This window comes from Phyllobates terribilis, unplaced genomic scaffold (assembly GCF_046119375.1).
Source record: "Phyllobates terribilis strain yellow unplaced genomic scaffold, ASM4611937v1 Scaffold_47__1_contigs__length_9908305, whole genome shotgun sequence".
Lineage (NCBI taxonomy): Eukaryota > Metazoa > Chordata > Amphibia > Anura > Dendrobatidae > Phyllobates > Phyllobates terribilis.
Genome location: NW_027362807.1, coordinates 3,556,503 through 3,582,967, shown reverse-complemented (window position 1 = coordinate 3,582,967; position 26,465 = coordinate 3,556,503). Strand labels below are relative to the sequence as shown.

The 26,465-nt window shown below is 41.0% G+C and overlaps 2 protein-coding genes across 2 annotated transcripts in view; one reads left to right on the top strand and one right to left on the bottom strand.

Annotated features, from left to right (window-relative positions):
* The first annotated feature begins 2,011 nt into the window (after positions 1-2,011).
* LOC141191590 (uncharacterized) lies at positions 2,012-4,349 on the top strand. The gene is made up of 3 exons (XM_073661520.1): positions 2,012-2,315; positions 2,527-3,974; positions 4,332-4,349. The coding sequence occupies exons 1-3, from the start codon at positions 2,114-2,116 to the stop codon at positions 4,347-4,349; spliced, it is 1,668 nt and encodes a 555-aa protein (XP_073517621.1). The 5' UTR covers positions 2,012-2,113.
* Positions 4,350-4,820: 471 nt separating this feature from the next.
* LOC141191543 (uncharacterized) overlaps positions 4,821-26,465 on the bottom strand; it is a 31,577-nt gene continuing 9,932 nt past the window's right edge. Inside the window, exons 2-7 of the mRNA XM_073661440.1 lie at positions 11,364-11,509; positions 11,055-11,234; positions 10,848-10,971; positions 10,668-10,765; positions 10,379-10,469; positions 4,821-7,271 (exon numbers count right to left, since the gene is read on the bottom strand). Coding sequence (XP_073517541.1) covers positions 6,658-7,271; positions 10,379-10,469; positions 10,668-10,765; positions 10,848-10,971; positions 11,055-11,234; positions 11,364-11,441 — 1,185 coding nt within the window. The 5' untranslated portion in view covers positions 11,442-11,509 and the 3' untranslated portion in view covers positions 4,821-6,657. The remainder of the gene's footprint in view (positions 7,272-10,378; positions 10,470-10,667; positions 10,766-10,847; positions 10,972-11,054; positions 11,235-11,363; positions 11,510-26,465) is intronic.

The window sequence follows — 26,465 nt, the reverse complement described above, 5'->3', positions numbered from 1 at the left end:
CTGCAAAAATGCTTGAAAAACGCATATTGGGCACGCAGCCTAAGGGCAATGTTACCAAATACTAATGAAATGTATGGAAACTTTTGACTTTGCAGTAAGTAATAAAAATGCCTTAAACATTCTCTCTATCTCTCATTATTCTGGCATTTGGCAAATATTAAAAATTATGGTAATCCTAATTGACCTAAATCGGGAAAGGTTTATTCTGATTTCATGTCAGCTATTTAGAAAATCATGTATATGTGTCTTTTTATAAAGTATGTAAACTTCTGGTTTCTACTGTAGGTGATATCCAGAAGTCTACTGATCCTATTCTGAACATTATTGGAGAGTTTGGTGAATGGTCAGGCCTGTCCATTAATTGGGATAAGTCGGTTATTCTACCATTTGATGATATCCCTAATTCGAGCATATTAGAACATACACGAATACAAACAGTTGAGAAATTCTAATACCTTGGTATAAATATAACAAAAAGATCTCCGGATTACATTGTACTGATTCTATATCTTCTTCTGGAAAAGTTTAAAGAGAAAATCGATGCGTGGTGGAGATTACCATTATCAGCTGTAGGAGGAGGGAACTTATTAAAAATTATATTGATGCCCCAACTCTTATACATTCTGCATAATGCCCCTATTTGGATCCATAATTCCCATTTTCAGAAAATTCATAGCAAGTTTCGTTCTCTTATATGAAAAAGAAATCGGCTAGGATAAAATGTGAATATCTACAAAGTGACGAGGAATCTGGTGGATTGGCGATTCCTAATGCACTAATATATTATATTGCAACATTGGGGTGGGTGGCATAGCGCTGCAAACCCAAATAGTATTAAGGGGTTAATTACCTCAGGAACACCGTGGAATATTCCTATTCATATAGTGCTACTGAATGACCTCGCACACAAGAAATCACTATACCCTACACTTGCTCTACTCTACAAGGTCTGGGATAGGGGTAAAGATATAATGGAAATAGGAGACTGCAATGAATATACACCTATATGGTTTAATAATAAATATGCAGAGGTCTATAAATTAGAGGGATTTTGGAGTTGGGTGGATAAAGGAATATATATGCAATATAAAACATATTGTCTGAAGGGATACTTAAGACCTTTGATCAATTAAAGGACCTTTGATCAATTTTGGTTGACAAATAAACAATTCTATAAATCTCTACAGTTTCGGCATTCATTTAATGCACAATCAAGATGGACGCCCTTTTGGGTAGAAAATAATACTTTTGTTAAGTTGGTATTAGAGAAGGGAAATACTAAGCGTTGTATTTCTGATATTTTATTGAGTCCTTCTTGATAATTATTTAAAAAAAATTTCCTTCTCCAGCTAGACAAAAATGGATGGAGATATAGGTCCAATTTCTGAGGATTAGTGTTGAGCGAGTATGTTCTGTCCGAGTATTTATAGCTGCTTGGGGATATGGTTGAATCGCTTCCGTGCAGGGTGGATAAAAATCAATGTTTTTTTTAAAAAAATCAAAAAAATCAGATTTTTTTGATTTAAATCGGATTTTTTTGATTTAAATCGGATTTTTTTCAATAAACTGCTTTTTGAGGAAAATATTTTACCATCCAAAGGTTCTTCCATCATGAGATAAAGCTGAGTTGTTTAACTCAGTAGAATAAAGGCTGTATATGTGTAACATTCACAATGCCATGCTCTTCCAGAGGTTTCTGTAGGATTAGTGGGCAGTTTCTCTCCTATATTATCACAGATGCTCGCTTTACTTACGCAGTTCTCAAAACTGAATTTGACTCCGCAGAGGTCCCAGCCTCTTCTTCACGGCAAAAATGTTACAACATGAACAGAGTTGAGAAAAAGACCTTAATCCTATTGTTCTACAAACCTATGAATACAGAATCAACCCCTTCAGTGCCAAGTCCAAGAAGTCAGACAATATGTTTCTGATTGTTTGGAGTGGAATAGATCTGCACAACACAAGAAGAATGTGAATCTAAGTGTGAGGAGGAGGAAGGGCAAGCAGACAAGAAAGTGAAACTTTGAGCACAATACTGCAGCATAGCCACAGACAGACAAGTCTGGATCTGTTTGTGTGTACGATCTGAGGTTTATTACATTCTTTCCTTATAATGGCAGCAGGCCGTAAAAGAGACCCAGTTTGGGAATATTTTAATGAAGCTCCTTCGCCTATCGGTAAGGCAGGCATGCGTGCAAAATGCAAACGATGCAAGAAAGAGATGCAAGGCCTGGTGGCGCGAATGAGGCAACATCATGAGAAGTGCGGTGATGAAGATGACCAAAGAAACACTTCTGAACAGGCAGGATCTGTTGGTAAACATTTTTATTGAATCCTATTTCTAAAGACTGAACTGTCATGTGTGAGAAAAATTATATTTCTTATTATTACTGCATGTTACTGTCATTTGGTACAGTTATGAAGAAAAACAAATATTCCTTTTGGGGCAGGGGCAGTGATGTGTTGTGTACAATAAGCAGAAATTGTATAAACAATAAAATAACAGCATTGACTTTTTTTGTTTAGGGGAATTCATGGATTCTGGAAACTATCCACCTCCAAGATCACCATCATCCTGTTCTACAGTTTCAGAGTTATCCATCCAGGATAGTGCTTCATTAGCAGCAGCATCATCATCATCAGACACCCACAGCCACATATCACCATCACCCAAAAGGAAGAAAAAACCTTTACCTCCTGGAACCACCAGAGATAGGTTTGTGATAAGAACTAGCAGATTAGAAAAAGAGTTGATTGATGAAAAAATTGCCCAGTTTATTTATGCAATGAACTCTTCTTTCCGTCTGACTGAGAACCCACATTTCATTAATATGGTTCAGTCACTGAGACCAGGATACAGTCCACCCAGCAGAGCTGATGTTGCAGGGAAACTGCTGGATCAAGTGTATGACAGAGAAATGGAGCAATGTGCAACAGCTCTGGAGGGTAAAATTGTTAACCTAAGTATTGATGGGTGGAGTAATGTCCACAATGATCCTATTGTATGTGCTTGTATAACAACAGAAGAAGGTAAAGTCTTCCTTGCACAAACAACTGATACGTCAGGAAATGCACACACAGCAGAATACTTACAAGAAGTGGCAGTAAAAGCTATAATAACATGTGAACAAAAATTCAAATGTCTAGTACGCAGTTTGGTCACTGACAATGCTGCAAACGTATCCAAGATGAGAAGAAATTTAGAAGAGCAGGGAGGGAATACAAAGCTGCTAATAACATATGGTTGCAGTGCTCATTTGCTGCACCTCTTAGCCAAAGACTTAAGTGTTCCAGAAATAAAGGCTAATGTTGTTGAAATTGCTAAATACTTCCGTAATAATCATTTTGCTGCAGCAGCTCTGAAAAGGATGGGTGGAACCAAGCTAACGCTCCCACAAGATGTTAGATGGAACTCTGTGGTGGACTGTTTTGAGCAGTATATCAAAAACTGGCCTATTCTGATGACACTTTGTGAAGAAAATCGAGATAAAATAGATGGCACTGTCACGGCCAAAATCCTCAACATTGGGCTTAAGAGAAATGTTGAACATATGCTGAGCTTCCTGAAACCCATCTCTCAAGCTTTAAACAAAATAAAGAAAAATAGCTGTTTTATTGCGGATGCTGTTGAAATTTGGAAGGAACTGAGTGAACACTTAAAAACAGAACTACACATGGACAGAATTAAATTACAAGCAGTAAACAAACGAATGGGACAAGCACTGACACCAGCTCATTTTTTGGCAAATATTGTCAATATCCAATATCAGGGTCAAAACCTAAGTGCTGAGGAAGAGGAGTTAGCTATGACATGGGTATCCAGCAATCATCCATCTTTAATGCCAACTATAATAAACTTCAGAGCTAAGGGGGAACCATTCAAGAAATATATGTTTGCTGAAGATATTTTAAGGAAGGTCACACCAGTAAACTGGTGGAAGTCACTTAAGCGCTTGGATTTAGAGACTGTTCAAGTAATGATTTCACTTTTAACAGCAGTAGCTTCTTCTGCAGGCATTGAAAGAATATTCTCTTCCTTTGGACTCATTCATTCTAAATTGAGAAATCGGTTGGGACCCAATAAAGCAAGAAAGCTTGTTTTTCTTTTCCAGATTATGAATAGGAACAAAGAAGAAGATGATGATGAAGATGACAACGAGTGAGCTACAGAGGACAGCAGGGACAGTAGTATTTAAGTTTTTCATGTGTCGGCTGGGCTGACAGTCTAAGTTTCTTAAAATATATATATATTTTGTTTAGCCAAATTAGTTAACAAACATGGATGTTTATTTAAGCAAATAACTTATGCTGTAATGTTGTTATTGTTTCAGTTGAATAAATCTATTTAAATTGTTATTAAGGTCAGGATTATTTTTCTCCTTCCTAAGTACAACAGAACAGTGGTGTCCAAATATGAATGATTAACCCATTAAACTGGGGAGAAAAAAGTAATATAAAAAGTGATTCTAAAAATCTTCATCTACTTGCATGTTAAAGTAGCAAGAACTAGTTTAGGTAGAAACTTTGATTTAAATCACTGATTTAAATCAAGCCTTACTGACTAGTGATTTAAATCATGATTTAAATCGTGATTTAAATCAGTTAGATTTAAATCAAATCCACCCTGCTCCCGTGTGCATGATTTTCAACTGTTTGACAGCTTTATTACATGTGAGGAATGTGTAAGAAAGACATTCCTCCCATGTAATAAAACTGTCAAACAGTTGCAAATCATGCACATGGGAGCGATTCAAGCATATCACCGAGCAGCTGTAAATACTCGGAGCTCGGCCCGAGCATACTCGGCGAAAGGGTTAATAGAATATACTCGCTCAACACTACTGAGGATCAATGGAGAGCGGTATTAGAACTGGTACCCCAATTATCTTTACATGAGGCTCAGAGATTTTCCCAGATCATATTAATACACAGGAAATATAAGACGCCTAGATTCCGATGTAACATAGGATACCGGACTGTCACTGAATGTCCAAGATGTAACATGGATGCTGCGGGCCTATTACATACGCTATGGGAATGCCGGGAGTTAGGTAAATACTGGAAAGGAGTTCTGTCTGTTATAAAGAGGGTATATAAAATAGATATTCAACCAGACCCCAAAAATGCCTATTAGGTATATTAGAGGATGATATGGAATTTGACCCAATTTCAATAGGGATTTCACATATTTTATTTCAAGATAGGAAGCATATTGCATCCAAATGGATTAGCCCCTCACCTCCAGAAATTGGTGAACTCAAAAATAGGGTAAATAATATTATCAGATTAGAAAAAGGGGTATATAAAAAACGAAACTGAATGAATAAATTTGAGAAAATATGGGGCTTATGGTTGGATACACCTGGAATGCCATCAAGGGGGTTATTGTTGGAGAGACAATGACTTATGGGAGAAGGGGAGTATTGGCGAGGTCTAATGTTTCATTGTAATGTGTATTGGAATTCCTTAACATGTGGTATGGGTAATATAGCACACCTATATGTGTATAGGATTATAATGTTTATTACAATATTATGGTTATATAAGAGATTTCAAGAATGTGGAATGTTAATTGTAAGATATAGTAACTGCAAGTTATCAGACGGTAATAGGAAAGCTGAAAAGATCTATAGGAGAGATGCACGTATGTCATCCCTATGGTATGTTATTTGATTATTGTATGAACTGGTTTCTTGTTTTGGCAAAAAAAAAAAAAACTAGTGAAAAAAATCTCAGAAGTGAATTAGATTAAAAAAAAAAGATCACGAAAAAGGCTTCTCCACTGTGTGGGTTCTCTTGTGACTATCAAGAATTATTTTACGATTAAAACATTTCCCACATTCTAAACATGAAAAAGGCTTCTCCCCTGTGTGAGTTCTTTGGTGATTAACAAGATCTGATTTCTGGTTAAATCATTTCCCACATTCTGAACAGAAAAAAAGGCTTCTCCCCTGTGTGAATTCTCTGGTGCTTAATCAAAGCTGATTTAAGGGTAAAACATTTCCCACATTCTAAACATGAAAAAGGCTTCTCCCCTGTGTGAGTTCTTTGGTGATTAACAAGATCTGATTTCGGGTTAAATCATTTCCCACATTCTGAACAGGAAAAAGGCTTCTCCCCTGTGTGGGTTCTCTTGTGACTATCAAGAATCATTTTACGATTAAAACATTTCCCACATTTTAAACATGAAAAAGGCTTCTCCCCTGTGTGAGTTCTTTGGTGATTAACAAGATTTGATTTCTGGTAAAAACATTTCCCACATTCTGAACAGGAAAAAGGCTTCTCCCCTGTGTGGGTTCTCTGGTGTTTATTAAGATGTATTTTCTGGTTAAAACATTTCCCACATTCTGAACATAAAAAAGGCTTCTCCCCTGTGTGAGTTTTCTGGTGACGAACAAGATCTGATTTCTGGTTACAACATTTCCCACATTCTGAACAAGAAAAAGGCTTCTCCACTGTGTGTATTTTTTGGTGGCTATCAAGATGCGCTTTCCGGTTAAAACATTTCCCACATTCTGAACATGAAAAAGGCTTCTCCCCTGTGTGAGTTCTCTGGTGACGAACAAGATCTGATTTCTGATTACAACATTTCCCACATTCTGAACATGAAAAAGGCTTCTCCCCTGTGTGAGTTCTCTGGTGATTAACAAGATTTGTTTACTGGTAAAAACATTTCCCACATTCTGAACAGGAAAAAGGCTTCTCCCCTGTGTGGGTTCTCTGGTGTTTATTAAGATGTATTTTCTGGTTACAACATTTCCCACATTCTGAACATAAAAAAGGCTTCTCCCCTGTGTGAGTTCTCTGGTGACGAACAAGATCTGATTTCCGGTTAAAACATTTCCCACATTCTGAACATGAAAAAGGCTTCTCCCCTGTGTGACTTCTCTGGTGATTAACAAAAACTGATTTCTGGTTAAAACATTTTCCATATTTGGAATAAAAAAATCTATTATACATTGTGTGTATTTTTTGATGTTTAAGAATAGACTTTTCGAGGGTAAAACTGTTTTCATTTTCTGAATGTGAAAATGACTTATTTGCTTTAGGAGCAGTTTGTTTTGTAATGCTCATTTTATTTTGATTTTCCTTAGTAGTCGGTAATGAATCAGAAGACAGGACCTGTTTCATAGAATCAGATGACAGATCTTTGCTATGAAGGGATAATGGTATATCTGGAGTAATGGCATTCAGTTCAATTGTATCCTGTGGGATCTCAAGATCATCCAATTTAAAAATCTCCTGTCCATCTGATCTTCTGGTACAGTCGTCTGCCAAGAAAAAAAAACAATTATTAATTTTGAATAAAATATCCTTGAAATTTATATTTTTGAACATTTCTACTTAAAATGTCTAAACAATCAGATCCCTGGGCTACATGCTAATCCAGGGAAATGAAGAGATATAAGCTCAAGTTCAAAAATCAATTTTATTAGACACAAATCTAAAAAATAGAGGATTTAAAATATTCCTCTATTTTTTAGATTTGTGTCTAATAAAATTGATTTTTAAACTTGAGCATATATCCCTTCATTTCCCTGGACTAGCATGTAGCCCAGGGATGTGTTTGTTTAGATTGATTTAGAAGTGGTATGCAATCTTTATATATTTTTCTATGGGATTCTTGTGTTAATTGCACTTGAAAATGTCTGTAGAAATGGCAAGTTATTGACCGAATGACAGTTCACAGTCTAATAAAAAACCTCATAGGATGAACCAGTAGAGCGTGGTGTTCAACTTTTTGTTCATTCTGCCTCAAAAATACAGAATAAGAAGCCATCAAAAAATGTTATGTAGGGAAAAATAATACCAATGAAAACTTCTACTCATCTCACAAAAAACAAGTCCCCACTCAAGTCAAACAGAGGATTCTACATTATTAGATTCTCAAAGGCTCTTTAGAATCAACATGGCTTCCATAAACCAATCCAGCAAAATCCGCTTTTTCGAAGTCAAATCTCCCCCTCACTTCTGAGCCTTGAAGTGTGCCCAAACCACATTTAGCCTCCATGTATTTGGCATTACTATAGTGAGAAGAACCAACTTAATTTACGGTGTGTGTCTCCTGGAGCACAATCTGGGCACTATGTGTTTGGTAAAAAAAAATGGCCAATGTGCAGTTTTTACTCTCCAACATCCACTGAGTGCTAATTTTCAGAAAGTGCCTATGGAGTCAAAATAATCAAAACTTTTATAGATTAATTCACTGAGGGTTATAATTTCCAAATTGAATTCACTTTATGGGGATTTTTACTGCCCGGGTTTTCTGACATTTTGTCATATTAGGGCTTCTGCAAATGGTGCGTCCCATCTCCTCTGGGATCTGCTCCTGCGACATCTGCTTCTCTCACCAGTAGAGAAATTTTTACCGCACACTCATTCTGTAGGCGGCGCTGGTGATGGAGGAGACGTCGGAACCAGAAGCTCTGGGTGGCGCAGTCTCTGTCCAGCCACTAAGATTAGGGTGCCTGGGACCTGTAGTACCATCCAGTCTGGCAGTATGGGTGTGTTTGTTGTCCAGCTGAAGTAATCTGCTCCCTATTTCAGCCATTTGGAAAGCAACGCACCCTACTAAAGCTGGAAGCATATTGCCGGAAGCTGCCAGATACAGCCTTGTCCTCCTCTGGTTCAGTCCTCTGTGCTCAGCTCCCGGCTTGTGTGTTTGTTTCCTCTTGTGATCCCGGCCCGTTTACTGACTACTTTTGTGTCTTCTGATTTTGTATTTTCTCTGCCCTCATGGTTCTGACCCAACTACCTGACTATTCTTCTTGCCCTCTCACTCCACAGAACAGTAGGTAACACCATGGCCCAAGCCTAGGGGTCTCTGTCTAAGTCCAGATCCATGTTGAGGGGTTAAATAAGTGATGAGCCAAGTAATCCCTGGGATCTGGAAAATGAAGTAGCTAGCGCCAAGCCTGTTTGTGGTAGCCTTCTTTTGAGCTGCCAGGTGACCATGAACAGTGTCCCCAATACATTGTGTCTGTAAACTATCCCAGCAAGATCTGCATTCAAATAACTAAATGGCGCTTCTTCCCTTCTTAACCTGCCATGTGCCCAGACAGTAGTGTACAATCGTATATAGGGTATTGTCGGATTCAAGAGAAGTTAGAAAATAATTTGTAAGGTCCATTTGTTTCCTATTATCCTTTGTGAAGAATCTCAAAGTTATCACCACATAAAGTGACACGTTAGATTAGAAAAATGGGGCCTGATTAAAACGCAAAACTGGCTGCGAGAACGGGTTAAATCAGAGTATTTTGGACACTAACTACTATAGTCAAAAACTGTGAGTATAGACAATAACATCTACTGAAATGATCAAACTCAACAGTCTTCATCAGTAAAAAGTGAGTAATTAGTGGTGAAACCTCTCTGGGGTAATTAGAGTATGGGGCACGGTGGCTCTTGGCAATCTAAACTATCGTAAGGGACAATATTTTCTGTCAGATGAATTTCAAGAAGAAATATAAGACATTCAAAGAGAACTTTTTATAATAGTGCAGAGCTGAGGTGTCTTAAATTTAGATCTCGGACATTTGGAAAAAGCAATGGAGAACGTTTTTCAAAGACTACCAGGGTGTTAGAGTCTCACATAAGTGAGGCCGGCCGATCCCACCACAACCTGTAAAAAAAAAAAAGAAATTTTTTTATTCTATGTTAGATCCCAAACAACAATGTATATTTGGGGAGAGACCTCCAACACTAAACTTGAGTTTAGAGAAAGTATTAGTGCTCCCATTTCAGAGATTGTGCAGTAATCTGAATTCCTTAGGATGGAAAACATAATGGAATTTATGACATGGAGTGAATCCATGAAACCAGGGCTGGAGCCACCACATCTCCTGCAGGCGGGAATAAATGTATATTACAGCCATCAGCCACGCACAGCTTAGAGATATATCAAGGCACAGGTGTAATGTTTTCTGTATAGTTTATCACAATCCTGTTTGAAGTTAGATTTAAAATACATTTTAAAGTTTAGATAAAAGGAAACTATGTTGTTATTGCATCATTACCCTCTTGCTTTCTCTTACAGACCCATCATAATATTTTTCTTCAAGTGATTTTCTCACTTGTCAGCACATTCTACGTACGCTGTCATTTGGCTTTGTGGTTTACAGATCTGGGCAGGTAAAGGTCAGTGTCTCCTAATCCCAGGGGGTAGGTGGATCCTCCAGGTTGTAAGTTCTATAGAAAAGGGCTTTCCCAATTCACAAAGTCATTTGAACATTTTCAGATGGTGGCGAATGTTATGCTCTAGCGGCAAAATGGTGATCACACGTTTGTGATATGGCCGGACTACACCACCAATAAAGCAGCCACAGCCGGTGACTGAGAAGACTATATGACCTCTCTGCATTTAGTGGTTACTACTCACCTGGGTGGTCATATGTAGGAATCTCCTCTTTACACCGCTCATCACCCCTCACATATGTCTCTGTAGTATTAATATGGGACAGATCTTCACCCTGAAAGATATATTGTAAAAGTCACAGACAGATGGAGAAGTCACATCTATGATCAGCTCTAATCCTGCCATCTCCACCGTTCTCATTACACAAGTATAAAACATATAATACTGGTGGATAAAACAAGACTGAGCATAAGACCTTCACAGCCGTCTACACATCATAGGGGAGATCTCATGACACCTTCTCTCCATCTACCTGATGAACCGGAGGAACATTGGGATCTTCTTGTTTACAGTCCTGTGGAAGAAGAGGACGGGGACATCTCTCTGGTATTGTCCTCTTACTGGATAGATCTGGAGGAAACACATAAGGGGCTGAATTCATTCTTTACATACAGATAATTATAGGCCGTGTGTATTTAGTCCTGTCTATTACCTGGTGATGTGAGGGGCTGGGGAACCTCCATCATGATGTCCCTGTACAGATCTTTGGGTCCTTCTAAATACTCCCACTCCTCCATGGAGAAATAGACAGCGACATCCTGACACCTTATAGGAACCTGACACATACAATGATACAGTCATCCCCCCGATCCTTTCATAGCGTTACTGTATAATATCCCAGTATTCCCAGCAGTGTCACCTCTCCAGTCAGCAGCTCAATCATCTTGCAGGTGAGTTCTAGGATCTTCTGGTCATTGATGTCCTCATGTATGAGGGGGTGAGGTGGAGACCCCGTGATTGGGCTCAGGTGTCTTTCCCATCCCTCAGACACAGGGTCCTGACAGCGCTCACTAGAGGTCTTCTCCATTATTGTGTAATCCTGGTTATGGAGAGACACATTAATAAATCTCACTACAGACATTTCCAGAGTCCTCACCTCTCCAGTTCTGTCCATCTGTTATTCCCATAGATAAGAATGATGTAATGTGACGTCATCAGAATCTCTCACCTCTCCAGTAAGACGGAAGAGGATCTCTAGGGTGAGGTGTAATATCCTCTCCGCCATCTTGTGTCTGTCCATATCCATCCTTGATGGGTAAAATCAGGAAAATTCTCTTCTATAAAAGATCTGAGAGGATCCGAAATTGTAGAGACCTGAATGAGAAGAAGATGAGCCGATGTAACATCATAAAAACCCTGTGTAATAATACAATTACTGGAGATAATAAGGGGAAACATATGAGGATATTTATTATTTTACAGTATTTAGTTTTCTTCTTTACATCTAGTAATAAAACCTATATATTTTAGGCCACAGACAACAAGCAGTTTCTTCCTTGGAGTCTGCAGCTGAATACATTTCTCATAGACTCATCTTCCATAACGCTAATTCTCGTCTCATTTACCGACACTGGAATCGGCATTAGCAATACTGCAGGAGATATTCATTACACGTGACATGAGAAATAACTACTTCACGATGAGGACGACATCTTCATCTTCATCTACTACGGCTCTAGAAACATATTTGGCCAGAGTCCATCACTGACTACATCACCACCGGCCGTCTATATGAATGTTTCCCATCTTTCCTGGTCTGTAATCTTCTATCTCGTTAGATCTTATGTCTCATTCACACATATAAGTTTGAGGCATTTAGAAAACCTTTTTTGTTTTCACAAACTCCTCGGACAGAAATTATTAGATACCAAAGTCTCCTCGTACAGTGTTTTATGGGGTTTATTTCTGGCCTTAGGCTTTCCTATACTGCAAGAAAAACACCAGAAAAAAACAGATATTAAAATGTTTCAAAAGAAAATTGGTACCAACAAATCTTGTAAAAAGAAAAAAACATGCAAAAAGAAATTTTCTTATTTTTTAATACGTTAAACATTTAAGAAAAACAAAAAACCTCTTTTGGGCATCAGGACATAGATGTACACCGCAGGGATGGCACAGGTGTGACTGCAACAAAAACCCTGGCAGTCGAACCACTTGCTGCTGACAGAAACAAACATGGCATCTCAGAAGGTTTGGTAGAGTTTAGCTGAAAGCCCCTTCTCCCCCAAGGTCTTGATAATATGGGGCCGTCTAGTTACAACGATACCATGGTAGTTTAACCACTTGCTGCTGTCAAAAGCAAACATGGCATCTAATAAGGTTTGACAAAGTTGGGCTAAATGCCCCTCCTTCCCCAAGTACTCGATAGTATGGGGCCGCCTAGTTACTACGATACTTAAATGTCTAATAATGGTGTCTGCGCCTGCAATGTACAAAAGTCTATTAGGTCGGGCCAGAGGCAGCGTTCAATAAACTTTTAACGCCCCCATACACATTAGACTAAAGTTGCATGAAAGCACTGATTTCGGGGGTTAGGTCGACTATATAATGTATTTGGGGGCCTCCTGACAGATGATGTCAGGGCAGAGAAGGATCTGGCATCCTGAATTTCAGAGGCTAATCCGTTTGTTCTTCCTGTAGATAATCCTCCCCTAGAGGAGTCTGGAGGTGACCCTCATACAGATCACAGGAAAGCTGGAATATTTGTGAGTATGGGGAAGTCTGGAGAGATAGCCGTCTGCCAAATGACCGTTCAGTCAACACTTATCTCATGTGTATGGGGCCGTTAGTATTACACTGACAGGCAGTGATAGTACACGGCACTACAGTAGTACAGTGCATCACCGGAGCGATCAGAGGCTTGTATGTTGTATGATCGCACTAATGAGAGTGGTTTAAAAAAAGTTTAACATGAAAAAAAATAGATCAGTTTTAGCAACAAGAAAAATCGGTCACTATAGGAACAACAGACTCACTGCACAATATAGGTTGAGTCACGTCCATAACAACTTTACTATACTCTATTATCCTATAGACATCCTATACACAGTGGAGTAGACTGAAATCACAGATCCCAATATAAAACATAAATATAACCATATATATATAACCCGGACCAGATGGTATGGAGATGAATGAGGGAGACCAAAGTCCAAAAATAAACTTTACTTTACAAGAACTTGATATACATCAGATAGCAGGCACAACACTTCATGGATGCTTCTTCTGTATTATGCAGAGTCAAGAACAGGTTACACGTGTCGGTACTTAACTTTTGTTATAAGCTACAACAGTCCAGCAAATCATTATAAGTAGGCCAAACATCCCGCACCATACTGGTAACCTCAGCTCCCAGTTGATTTGAGAGTACTGCTTTATAAGATGATATATATATATAGATATATATATCTATATATATATATATATCACACACACACACATACACTGTGGCTGGTGGGGGAGCAGCAGCGTAGCGGGGCACAGGAGGCAGGAGCCACCTACTGTAGATTACACTGTGCTCGCTGCTAAAGAAAATGAATATTCGCTGCTTCCCACGCCCATGGATGTGGGGAGCAGTGAATATTCATTCTCCTTAATAGCTCTCACAATGTTGCCGCAGCACGGCTACAGCTGCGGCTCGGCGGTCACGTGTGCTCACTATTAAAGAGAATGAATATTGCTGTGGCATTTCATCTTCAGTTCTTCGTAGGAGAACTCATGTCCCAGTTTGGCGACACTGTAGCTTCCTCTCCAGACAATTGTTTGCTTAAACTCTGTTAGTCTAAGATAAGGAATCGTCCATATCATTTCCCTTCCGCTGACATCCCCACTATCATCATGGGTCACTTCAACATCCCCATTGACACTTCCCTCTCATCTGCCTTTAAGCTTCTATCTCTCACTTCCTCTTTCGGCCTCGCTCAATGGTCCTCCACAGACACACACAAAGATGTCCACACTCTGGACCTCATCTTCACCCGCCTCTGTTCCCTATCTAACCTCTCTAACTCACCTCTCCTTCTTTCTGACCACAACCTACTTACATTCTCTTCCCTCTCCTCTCGAGGTGCTCAATCCCCACTCCACAAACCTGCACGCCCTCGCAGAAATCTTAAACACCTTGATCTACATTCACTTTCCGAGTCTCTTCTCCCTCTTGCAAACATAAGTTCCTTACACAATGCAGATGCTGCCGCTTTATATAACACCACTATATCTGCATCTCCCAAATCGGCTTCCCCTCTCAGACATACCAAAGCTCACAAAATTAACAGGCAACCCTGGCACACCAGCCTGACTAAAGAACTGAGGCGGGCTTCCAGAGTTACTGAGCAGAGATGGAAAAGATCCCACTCCAAAGAGCACTTCATGGCACTACTTTCAAGTCCACACTCACTGCAGCAAAGCAAACATACTTCTCATCTCTCATAGCTTCCCTGTCTCACAACCCTAAAAAGCTATTCAACACTTTCAATTCTTTCCTCCATCCCCCAGCACATCCTCCCTCTCCAATCATCTCAGCTGAAGACTTTGCCTCATTTTTCAAGCAGAAGATTGATAACATCAGAGAAAGCTTTGGCCGACAACCCCCACAGCCCCTGCTCATATTTACTCAGTCCTCCTCCGCCATCACGGAAGATCAACTTTCCGCTCTACTCTCAAGATCACATCTCACCACAATGACTGCTCATTCTCCATAGTCCCACAAGCTGGCTGCCCTGGGGTAACCTTGGACTCTGATCTCTCCTTCAAACCACATATCCAAACCCTTTCCACTTCCTGCCGACTCCAACTCAAACATATTTCCCGGATCAGTACATTCCTTACTTAATAATCTGCAAAAACCATAGTCCATACCCTCATCATCTCCCGCCTCGACTACTGCAACCTCCTGCTCTGTGTGGCCTCTGTTCTAACACTCTCGCACCTCTCCAAATTATACTAAACTCTGCTGCCTGACAAATCCACCTGTTCCCTCGCCTCTCCCCTCTGTCAATCCCTTCACTGGTTCCCCATTACCCAGAGACTCCAGTACAAAGCCCTACCCATGACATACAAAGCCATCCACAACCTGTCTCCTCCATACATCTGTGACCCAGTCTCCTGGTACTTACCTACACACAACCTTCGATCCTCACAAGATCTCCTTTTCTACTCCACTCTATGCTCTTTGTCTCTGTTTTGCTCTCGCCTTGGAATCCTGATTCCCACTGCTATTATATCTTTGTTTTCCTTCAGAACGTACCATCTGATGTCTTCCTTTGGGCACACAACACCATATCAATTCAAGTCACCAGGTAGACCAAAAATTTGTATTTCTCACTTAATTTTCCCTATCTGACTCATCACCAGGAAATTGTTCTCCTGTATGCCCATGTAGCTCAGAATGAGGCTCCTACACAGTATAATGGCCCCACACAGTAGGATGGCCCCCACAGCCCCTCATAGAGTATTATGGCCACAATAGCCTGCTAAACAAAATGAGGACACGCACTCAATATGGAGGCCATTAAAGTCCATCAAAGCACCCAACACAGTTTAATGGCCCCCAGCAGCCGCCCACTCTGCATGAGAGCCCCAACAGCCCTTCACTTAATATGATGCCACCATAATTCCTGATATTAAGAAAAAAAACCACACACACACTACTCAACCAACTCCGTTCCTGGGTGCACTGCTCCGGTCTGTGCAGTGTGAGTACTGAGGCTCCATACTACAGGTGTAATGTAGTGACATCATTGTGCCTGCAGTGCACAGAGACTCAGATTCACAGGCGAAGGCTGAATGATGGATCAGTGAGCTTTCGACTTCCTGATTCATTATCCTATTCAATGGTATTACCGTCACAGGAATGTGGTTGTAGCTGAAAGTTTGATGATTGGGAAGGAGAGGGTGCCCGTTGCTGACCCGCACCGAGCCCTCTCAATTCACAGGCATTATAGTGGCCACACAAAATTGTGTATCTAATGGGTAGTATTGTGGGAAACCCTCTGCCCCCCAAATTAAAATATATGCACTAAAAACTGGACTAACAACATATATATACTTAAAACTACAAGCTGAATGGCTTACCCTATCCTGTACCTAAACAAAGCTGTTACAGCCTAAGTGCGGAGTTTGGCACCCTAAGAGACGACAATGGCATCCCCACTCACCGGTGGCTGTCCCTCAGAAGCCCTAGATAACCCTGATTAGTATATATCTCAAAAAATACACTGATACATTAAATAGGACCACGTATGTCTCAAGGTATATGTAAAGGAAAGGGTATGGTACTTTTCAGAGAATGTTTCAATAATCCGCCTCAACGCGTTTCCCCAACAGGTTCATCAGGAGACTTGATTCAGGGATGTTAATTCATGATGTTCAGCATAGTGCGTCTAATAGCCAGGTGTCCATGTTTAAATATCCCACTTCATCCAAAACCCTCCCAGACTAGGAGAACCATTCCCATTCCTAGAAGTGAATTGTCATAGGATATATAAAATGGAGTCTGTCTACAATAATGTACTGAGCTTGAGCTTCTTCTCATGCGCGAGAGGTCCGATAATGTCCATCTCCTAGTGTGCATGTCCGGAAGTGACGTGCTATAAAGTTTAACGGCAGATAAACTGATTGCTGCCACGCTACTCGTATCCTTCACTGCGCATGACCGTAGTTATGCATTCCACGCCGGAGAGCATCTAGGGTAATTTTTGGCGATTGTGCATGTCCGGACGTGCCGGAGTGCATACTGAATCTGGATTGCATTCCTCCCATATAGAAAAGTCCTGTCTCTGAGATCAGCGTCATGGGAGACTAAAAACAAGTATTGCACATCCTCCCATCATGCAATAGGCATGTAGATCTACTTTATCACTACATAAAATATGGGATGGTGGCCCACAGTATATTCCTAAATGGCCAAATTTGACCCTTATTACATAATTGGAGATATACAATGATCACCACACTTGTTAATTACTAAATAGTATATGTGTGTGATATAACTGATAAGAGCTAATTCTGATATAGGAGTTCAGATATCTTGATGAAGTAAAACAATATGTGAACCTCATTCACTGGGAACTGAGTAGAAATGGGTAGAGTATAAAATCCAAAAATGTAATTCAGAATATGGATGTATTCACACAAAACAGGCATAGGAAATTTGCTCATCAAGTCCCTTAGGGGCTCATGATACCAGTCTGGAAATCCACTCTTTCCTTTTTGATACATCTATTGTGATCACCTCCTCTCACATTGGGTTTAACCACCTCAATGATGCAAAAGGAGATGTTTCCGGTTTCACCTCGATGTGCACTGTTCATGTGTCTCACTAATTGGGGTATCCTGACCATGGCATAAAATTACCCAAATGCCCCCTCCCCCACCCTCCTCCTAGACTGCCTCTTGGTCGTTCATACATAATCTAGGGGACAGGTGCATGTGGCCACATATAAAAGTCCTGAGGTTTTACAGTTGGAATAATCCCTCTGGAAAATGATTTTAACTGTAGAGGAACTCAAGAAAGATTTACAAGGTCTCATCCAATTACATGTACAACATTATCCACATCTAAAGAAACCGCAGACTCTTCAATCCAGCTAAGTCCACTTGGGTGCAGGTTTTTATAGAAACTATGCACTAAACGGTCCCTAATTGACCGACCCTTTCTGAAAGTTATTGTGGGAGTAGATCCCACAGCACCCTCAGGTCCAGGGTTTTCTCAGGATATTAAAGATACAGTCATATGAAAAAGTTTGGGCACCCCTATTAATCTTAAGCTTAATGTTTTATAAAAATTGGTGTTTTTGCAACAGCTATTTCAGTTTGATATATGTAATAACTGTTGGACACAGTAATGTTTCTGCCTTGAAATGAGGTTTATTGTGCTAACAGAAAATGTGCAATCTGCATTCAAACAAAATTTGACCGGTGCATAAGTATGGGCACCCTTATCATTTTCTTGTTTTAAATACTCCTGCCTACTTTTTACTGACTTACTAAAGCCCTTTTTTTGGTTTTGTAACCTCATTGAGCTTTGAACTTTATAGCCAGGTGTATGCAATCATGAGAAAAGCTACTTAAAGTGGCCACTTGCAAGTTGTTCTCCTGTTTGAATCTCCTCTGAAGAGTGGCATCATGGGCTCCTCAAAACAACTGTCAAATGATCTGAAAACAAAGATTATTCAACATAGTTGTTCAGGGGAAGGATACAAAAAGCTGTCTCAGAGATTTAACCTGTCAGTTTCCACTGTGAGGAACATAGTAAGCAAATGGAAGAACATAGGGACAGTTCTTGTTAAGGCCAGAAGTGTCAGGACAAGAAAAACATCAGAAAGGCAGAGAAGAAGAATGGTGAGATCAGTCAAGGACAATCCTCAGACCACCTCCAGAGAGCTGCAGCATCAACTTGCTGCAGATGGTGTCACTGTGCATCGGTCAACTATACAACGCACTTTGCACAAGGAGAAGCTGTATGGAAGAGTGATGCGAAAGAAGCCGTTTCTGCAAGTACGCACAAACAGAGTCGGCTGAGGTATGCAAAAGCACATTTGAAGAAGCCTATTTCTTTTTGGAAGAAGGTCCTGTGGACTGATGAAACCAAGATTGAGTTGTTTGGTCATACAAAAAGGCGTTATGCATGGTGGCAAAAAAACACAGCATTCCAAGAAAAACACTTGCTACCCACAGTAAAATTTGGTGGAGGTTCCATCATGCTTTGGGGCTGTGTGGTCAATGCCGGCACTGGGAATCTTGTTAAAGTTGAGGGACGCATGGATTCCACTCAGTATCAGCAGATTCTTGGCAATAGTGTTCAAGAATCAGTGATAAAGTTGAAGTTACGCAGGGGATGGATCTTTCAGCAAGACAATGATCCAAAACACCGCTCCAAATCTACTCAGGCATTCATGCAGAGGAACAATTACAATGTTCTGGAATGGCCATCCCAGTCCCCAGACCTGAATATCATTGAACATCTGTGGGATCATTTGAAGAGGCTGTCCATGCTCGGCGACCATCAAACTTAACTGAACTGGAATTGTTTTGTAAAGAGGAATGGTCAAAAATACCTTCATCTAGGATCCAGGAACTCATTAAAAGCTACAGGAAGCGACTAGAGGCTGTTATTTTTGCAAAAGGAGGATCTACTAAATATTAATGTCACTTTTCTGGTGAGGTGCCCATACTTATGCACCTGTCAAATTTTGTTTGAATGCAGATTGCACATTTTCTGTTAGTACAATAAACCTCATTTCAAGGCAGAAACATTACTGTGTCCAACAGCTATTACATATATCAAACTGAAATAGCTGTTGCAAAAACACCAATTTTTATAAAACATTAAGCTTAAGATTAATAGGGGTGCCCAAACTTTTTCATATGACTGTATGGTCACTCTGATTCTCGTAAGTTCCTATTACTCGTGTTATCCCATCTTTTTCTTGCTCTCTTGGTTAGGTATAGAGGAGTGTCTGTCTCTCCTGATTTTCTGCAAATAATCGTGTGAAATCCAAAATGTACTGTGGGTACCCTTTTTCCATGAATCTGGTGTTCATGTCTATATTAAAATCTGTGACATTAGAGCAGTCTCTTCTCAACCGTAAAAATTGGCCCTTGGATATTGCTTTTTTAAAGGAGGATGGGGTGGTGACTATCCCACTACAATAGTTTATTAGTGCTTCTAGGTTTATGGTAGATGAGTGTCCCTAGGGTCCCATCCCCTTCATTCTTGATTAGTACATCCAGGAAAGGCAACTGGTAATATTTAACCCCTTTCTGACGTATGACCTAATAGTACGTCTTGGTGACCTGGGCCTATTAGACCAATGACATACTATTAGGTCATACGGCAATCGCGCCCGCACACAAGCGGTGCGGGGCGATCGCCGACGGGTGTCAGCTGATTGTCACAGCTGACACCTGGTACTATGTGCAGGGAGTGGTCCCGCACCGTTTCCGGCACATTAACCCCCTCAATGCTGCGATCGAAGTCAATCGCAGCATTGCGGTGGCAAGGGGAGGTGATTCGGATACTCATCTCCTCTTCCGGCCTCCAGCGCTGTCTGCCGCGGCTTCCCGGATGTTGCCATGACGACCCGATGTCGTCATGACAACATCCGGGTCACCAGACAGCAGGAAGATTCTTTGGTCATGCGCAGTGCATGACAAAAGAATCTTCTCCCTGTGCAGCACTGACAGCCTGTACAACACAGGAATGGTGCTGCATTCCTGTGCTATACAGGCAATCAGAATAAAAAAAGTGAAAGTACCAGAGTGGGACACAGAATAAAAGTCCACAAAGTGTTAAAAAATGGAAAAAAAAAAAAAAAATTATTGTAAAAATATTATAAAAAAAATAATCCACCAAAAATAAAAATATAATGTACCCATTAATAAATATTATGGAAAAAAAAACAAAACAATAAAAGTACACATATTTAGTATCGCCGCGTCCGGAACGACCTGACGTATAAAACTGTCCCGCTACTTAACCCCTTCAGTGAGCACGGTAAAAAAAAAAAAAAGCAAAAAAAAATGCTTTATCATCATACCGCCAAACAAAAAATGAAATAACACGCGATCAAAAAGACGAATATAAATAAAAATGGTACTGCTGAAAACGTCATCTTTTCCCGCAAAAAACAAACTGCCATACAGCTCCATCAGCCGAAAAATAAAAAAGTTATAGCTCTCAGAATAAAGCGATGCAAAAAAATATTTTTTTCTATAAAATAGCTTTTATTGTGTAAAAGCGCCAAAACATAGAAAAACAATGTAAATGTGGTACCGCTGTAAACGTACTGACCCGAAGAATAAAGCTGCCTTATCAATTTTACCACACGCGGAACAGCATAAAAAAAAAAAAAACATAAAAAAAATTCTGGAATTGCTGTGTTTTGTTTATTCTGCCTCCCAAAAATCGGAATAGAAAGCGATCAAAAATTGTCAAGTGCCTGAAAATGGTACCAATAAAAACATCAAATCATCCCCCAAAAAACAAGCTGTCACATGACTGTTGGCCAAAATATGGAAAAATTATAGCTCTCAAAATATGGTGATGCAAAAACTAGATTTTACCAAAAGATGCGTCTCTTAGTGTGTGACAGCTGTCAATCATAAAAACCCGATATGATTCTGGTATCTCTGTAATCGCACCGACCCGAAGAATAAAGTCGTCTAATCACTTATACTGCACGAGGAACGGCGTAAAAAATAAACTCTAGGGTTGGGCTAGGGATTTTTTTCAAAAGTTAAAAAAAAAAGATGACGATATGGCGACTAGTGTTAAGCACAAGCGCTCGCTACTTGAGTTTGCATCGGGAGCTCGGGTATGCACTGAGTATCGCGAGTGCTCAAGTGACATGCTCGAGTCTCTGCCCCATATGCTTCATGGACAAAAAACCTTGCGGGGATTGCCTGCTATGCACGGGCGATCCCCGCATGTTTTTTTTGGGGTGTCTAATAACCATGAAACATGCGAGCAGGGACTCGAGCATGTCACTCGAGCACGCACGATACATGGTGCATACCCGTGTACCTGATGTAGACTCAAGTAGCGAGCACTTGCGCTCAAGACTAATGACAACTTATTCAATATGATGACCTAATGTTGTCAAATTCTGTGTCGTACCTCTGGGTTCAAAATGTTCACTATACCCCTTGATAAAATCCTTGAGGGGCGTAGTTTCCAAAATGGGGTCACGTGTGGGGGGGTTTCCACTGTTTAGGCACATCAGGGGCTCTCCAAATGTGACATGGCGTCCGCTCTCAATTCCAGCCATTTTGCGTTCAAAAAGTCACACAATGCTCCTTCCCTTCTGAACTTTGCCATGCGCCCAAACACTGTATTTTCCCCACCTATGGGGTATTGGCGTACTCAGGAGAAATTGCACAACAGTTTTTGGGGTCCACTTTCTCCTCTTACCCTTGTGAAAATAAAAAAATTGGGGCTAAAACATTTTTGTGGAAAAAGTTAGATTTTTTTTATTTTCACAGCTCCATGTTATAAACTTCTCCAAAGCACTTGGGGGTTCAGGTTGCTCACCACACATCTAGATGAGTTCCCTGAGGGGTCTAGTTTCCAAAATGGTGTCACTTGTGGGTTTTTTCCACTGTTTAGGCACATCAGGGGCACATCCGCTAAGTATTCGAGTAAATTTTACATTCAAAAAGTCAGATGGCGGTATCTGCGTGCTCAGGAGGAATTGTACAACAAATTGCATGGTGCAATTTCTCCTGTTACCCTTATGAAAATGCAAAATTGGGGGCTGAAAAACATTTTTGTGGGAAAAATGTGAACATTTTATTTTTACGGCTCAATGTTCTAAATTTCTGTGAAGCACCTGGGGGTTTAAGGTGCTCACCACACATCTACATAAGTTCCCTGAGGGGTCTAGTTTCCAAAATGGTGTCACTTGTGGGGGGTTTCCACTGTTTAGGCACATCAGGGGCTCTCCAAACGCAACATGGCGTCTGCTAATTATTCAAGCAAATTTTACATTCAAAAAGTCAAATGGCGCTCCTTCCCTTCTGAGCTCTGCTGTGTGCCCAAACAGTGTTTTTTCCCCACATATGGGGTATCTGCGTGCTCAGGGCAAATTGCACAACAAATTTTGGGGTCCATTTTTTCCTGTTACCTCTGCGAAAATAAAAAAAAGGGGTCTAAAGTAACATTTGTGTGAAAAAAGTTAAATGTTCATTTTTTTCTTCCACATTCCAAAAATTCCTGTGAAGCACCTGAAAGGTTAATAAAGTTCTTGAATGTGGTTTTGAGCACCTTGAGGGGTGTAGTTTTTAGAATGGTGTCACTTTTGGGTATTTTCTGTCATAAAGACCCCCCAAAGTGACTTCAAATGTGATGTGGTCCCTAAAAAAATGATTTTGTAAATTTTGTTGGAAAAATGAGAAATCAATGGTCATCTTTTAACCCTTATAGCTCCCTAATAAAAAAAAATGTTGGTTCCAAAACTGTGCTGATGTAAAGTAGACATGTGGGAAATGAAATGTTATTTATTAACTATTTTGTGTGACATATATCTCTGATGTAAAGGCATAACATTTTAAATTTTGAAAATTGCAAAATTTTCCAAATTTTCACCAAATTTCCGTTTTTTTTTCACAAATAAATGCAAGTGATATCGAAGAAATTTTACCACTATCATGAAGTACAATATGTCACGAAAAAACAATCTCAGAATCAGGGGGATCCGTTGAAGCGTTCCAAAGTAATTACCTCATAAAGTGATAGTGGTCAGAATTGTAAAAATTGGCCAGGTCATTAACGTGCAAACCACCCTCGGGGGTAAAGAGGTTAAACTCTGATATAAATCTCAGGCCCACTCTATTGATGTTGAGTTACCTGACAAATTCAAGAAACTTTTCACTCGTTCCTGACCAGATGATAAAAATGTCGTCAATATATCTATACTAAGCCCCAAGATATGGTTGCCACCACTTATGATCATCTATGAATATTGTGTTTTCCTCCCACCAGCCCAGAAATAGGTTAGCATACGAGGGGGCACAGTGGCTCCCCATAGCAGTACCCCTGAGCTGGTGGAAGTACTTCCTGTCAAAAAAAAAGAAGTTATTATGATTAAGAGTGAATTTTAGAAGATCCTCCATAAAGTCATTATGTCTGCTATACTCTACTGATCTCGATTTCAAGAAACATCTTACTCCTCTGATACCATCCTCATGCGGTATAATACTGTACAAAGACTAGACATCTAGTAAGGCCTGCTCCCCTACATGCATGTATACATTATTATTATTATTTATTATTATAGCGCCATTTATTCCATGGCGCTTTACATGTGAAAAGGGGTATACATAGCAAAAACAAGTACAATAATCTTGAACACAATGTGACAGCGACTGGTACAGGAGGAGCGAGGACCCTGCCCGCGAGGGCTCACAATGTACAAGGGATGGGTGAGGATACATTAGGTGAGGGTAGAGCTGGTCATGCAGCGGTGGTTACTGCAGGTTGTAGGCTTGTCGGAAGAGGTAGGTCTTCAGGCTCCTTTTGAAGGTTTCCACGGTCGACGAGAGTCTGATGTGTTGGGGTAGAGAGTTCCAGAGTAGGGGGGAAGCACGGGAGAAATCTTGTATGCGATTGTGGGAGGAGGAGATAAGAGGGGAGTAGAGAAGGAGATCTTGTGAGGATCGGAGGTTGCATGCGGGTATGTACCGGGAGACTAGGTCAGAGATATATGGAGGAGACAGGTTGTGAATGGCTTTGTATGCCATGGTTAGGGTTTTGAACTGGATTCTCTGAGCAATGGGGAGCCAGTGAAGAGATTGACAGAGAGGAGAGGCCGGGGAATAGCGGGGGGGACAGGTGGATTAGTCGGGCAGCAGAGTTTAGGATAGATTGGAGGGGTGCAAGAGTGGTAGAAGGGAGGCCACAGAGCAGGAGGTTGCAGTAGTCAAGGCGGGAGATGATGAGGGCGTGCACTAGTGTTTTAGCAGATTCATGGTTGAGGAATGTGCAGATCCGGGAGATATTTTGGAGTTGGAGTCGGCAGGAAGTGGAAAGGGCTTGGATATGTGGTTTGAAGGAGAGATCAGAGTCCAGGGTTACTCCAAGGCAGCGAGCTTGAGGGACTGGGGAGAGTGGACAGCCATTGACATTGATAGATAGGTCAGTTGGGGGGGGTGAATGGGATGGCGGAAAGATGATGAATTCTGTTTTGTCCATGTTAAGTTTTAGAAATCTAGCAGAGAAGAAGGATGAAATAGCGGACAGACATTGTGGGATTTTGGTTAGTAGGGAGGAGATATCGGGTCCAGAGAGGTAGATCTGTGTGTCATCAGCATAGAGGTGATAATGAAAGCCATGAGACTCTATGAGCTGTCCCAAGCCTAAGGTGTAGATGGAGAAGAGCAGAGGTCCTAGTACTGAACCTTGGGGGACACCGACAGATAGGGGGCGAGATGAGGAGGTGGTGCGTGAGTGGGAGACACTGAATGTCCTGTCGGTTAGGTATGAGGAGATCCAGGATAGGGCTAAGTCTGTGATGCCAGGAGATGAGAGAGTTTGTAGTAAGAGGGAATGGTCCACTGTGTCGAAGGCAGATGACAGGTCGAGGAGGAGGAGGACGGAGTAGTGTCGCTTAGATTTGGCGGTTAGTAGGTTGTTGGTGACTTTAGTCAGTGCAGTTTCAGTAGAATGGTGCGGTCGGAAACCAGATTGTAGGCGGTCGAAGAGAGAGCAGGAGGAGAGGTGGGAGGACAGTTCAGAATGGATGTGTTGTTCTAGTAGTTTTGAGGCATAGGGGAGAAGTGATATGGGGCGATAGCTAGTCAGAGAGGATGGGTCAAGGGAGAGCTTTTTGAGGATGGGTGTGATTGAGGCATGTTTGAAGCATGAGGGGAAGATACCAGTTGTTAGTGACAGGTTAAAGAGGTGGGCTAGGGTTGGGATGAAGATAGTGGTAAGGTTTGGGATGAGGTGGGACGGGATTGGGTCAAGTTCACAGGTGGTGAGGTGTGATTTGGTGAGTAAAGAGGATAGTTGATTATCCGTAGGTGGTTTTGGAGGAGGAGGGCTTAGTAGGTGTGGGGAGGGGCTGTGGGGGCTTTAGGCAAAAGCTTTGTCTGATGGTGTCAATTTTCTGCTTGAATAATGAGGCAAAGTCTTCGGCTGAAATAAGAGGAGAGGGAGGAGGCACTGGGGGACGGAGGAGAGAATTGAAGGTGTTGAATAGTTGTTTGGGGTTGTGAGACAGGGAGGATATGAGGGATGCGAAGTATGTTTGTTTTGCTGCAGTGAGTGTGGACTTGAAGGTAGTGAGGGATTGTTTGAATGCAATGAAGTGCTCATTGGAGTGGGATTTTTTCCATCTGCCCTCGGCAACCCTGGAGGCCCGTCGCAGTTCTTTAGTTAGGCTGGTGTGCCAGGGTTGTCTATTGATTGTGCAAGCTTTGGTATGTGTGAGGGGGGCGACCGAATAGAGAGCTGCAGCTGTTGTGGTGTTGTATAAAGTGGGAGCAACATCTGCATCATGTAAGGAACTAATGTCTGTAAGAGGGAGGAGGGATTCAGAGAGTGAGTGTAGGTCAAGGTGTCTGAGCTTTCTGCGAGGGTGTGCAAGTTTGTGGAGTGGGGATTGTTGACCTGGAGAGGAGAGGGTAGAGAATGTAAGTAGGTTGTGGTCAGAGAGAGGGAGAGGTGAGTTACAGAGGTTAGATAGGGAACAGAGATGGGTGAAGATGAGGTCCAGCATGTGGCAGTCTTTGTGGGTGGGTGTGGAAGACCACTGAGTTAGACCGAAGGAGG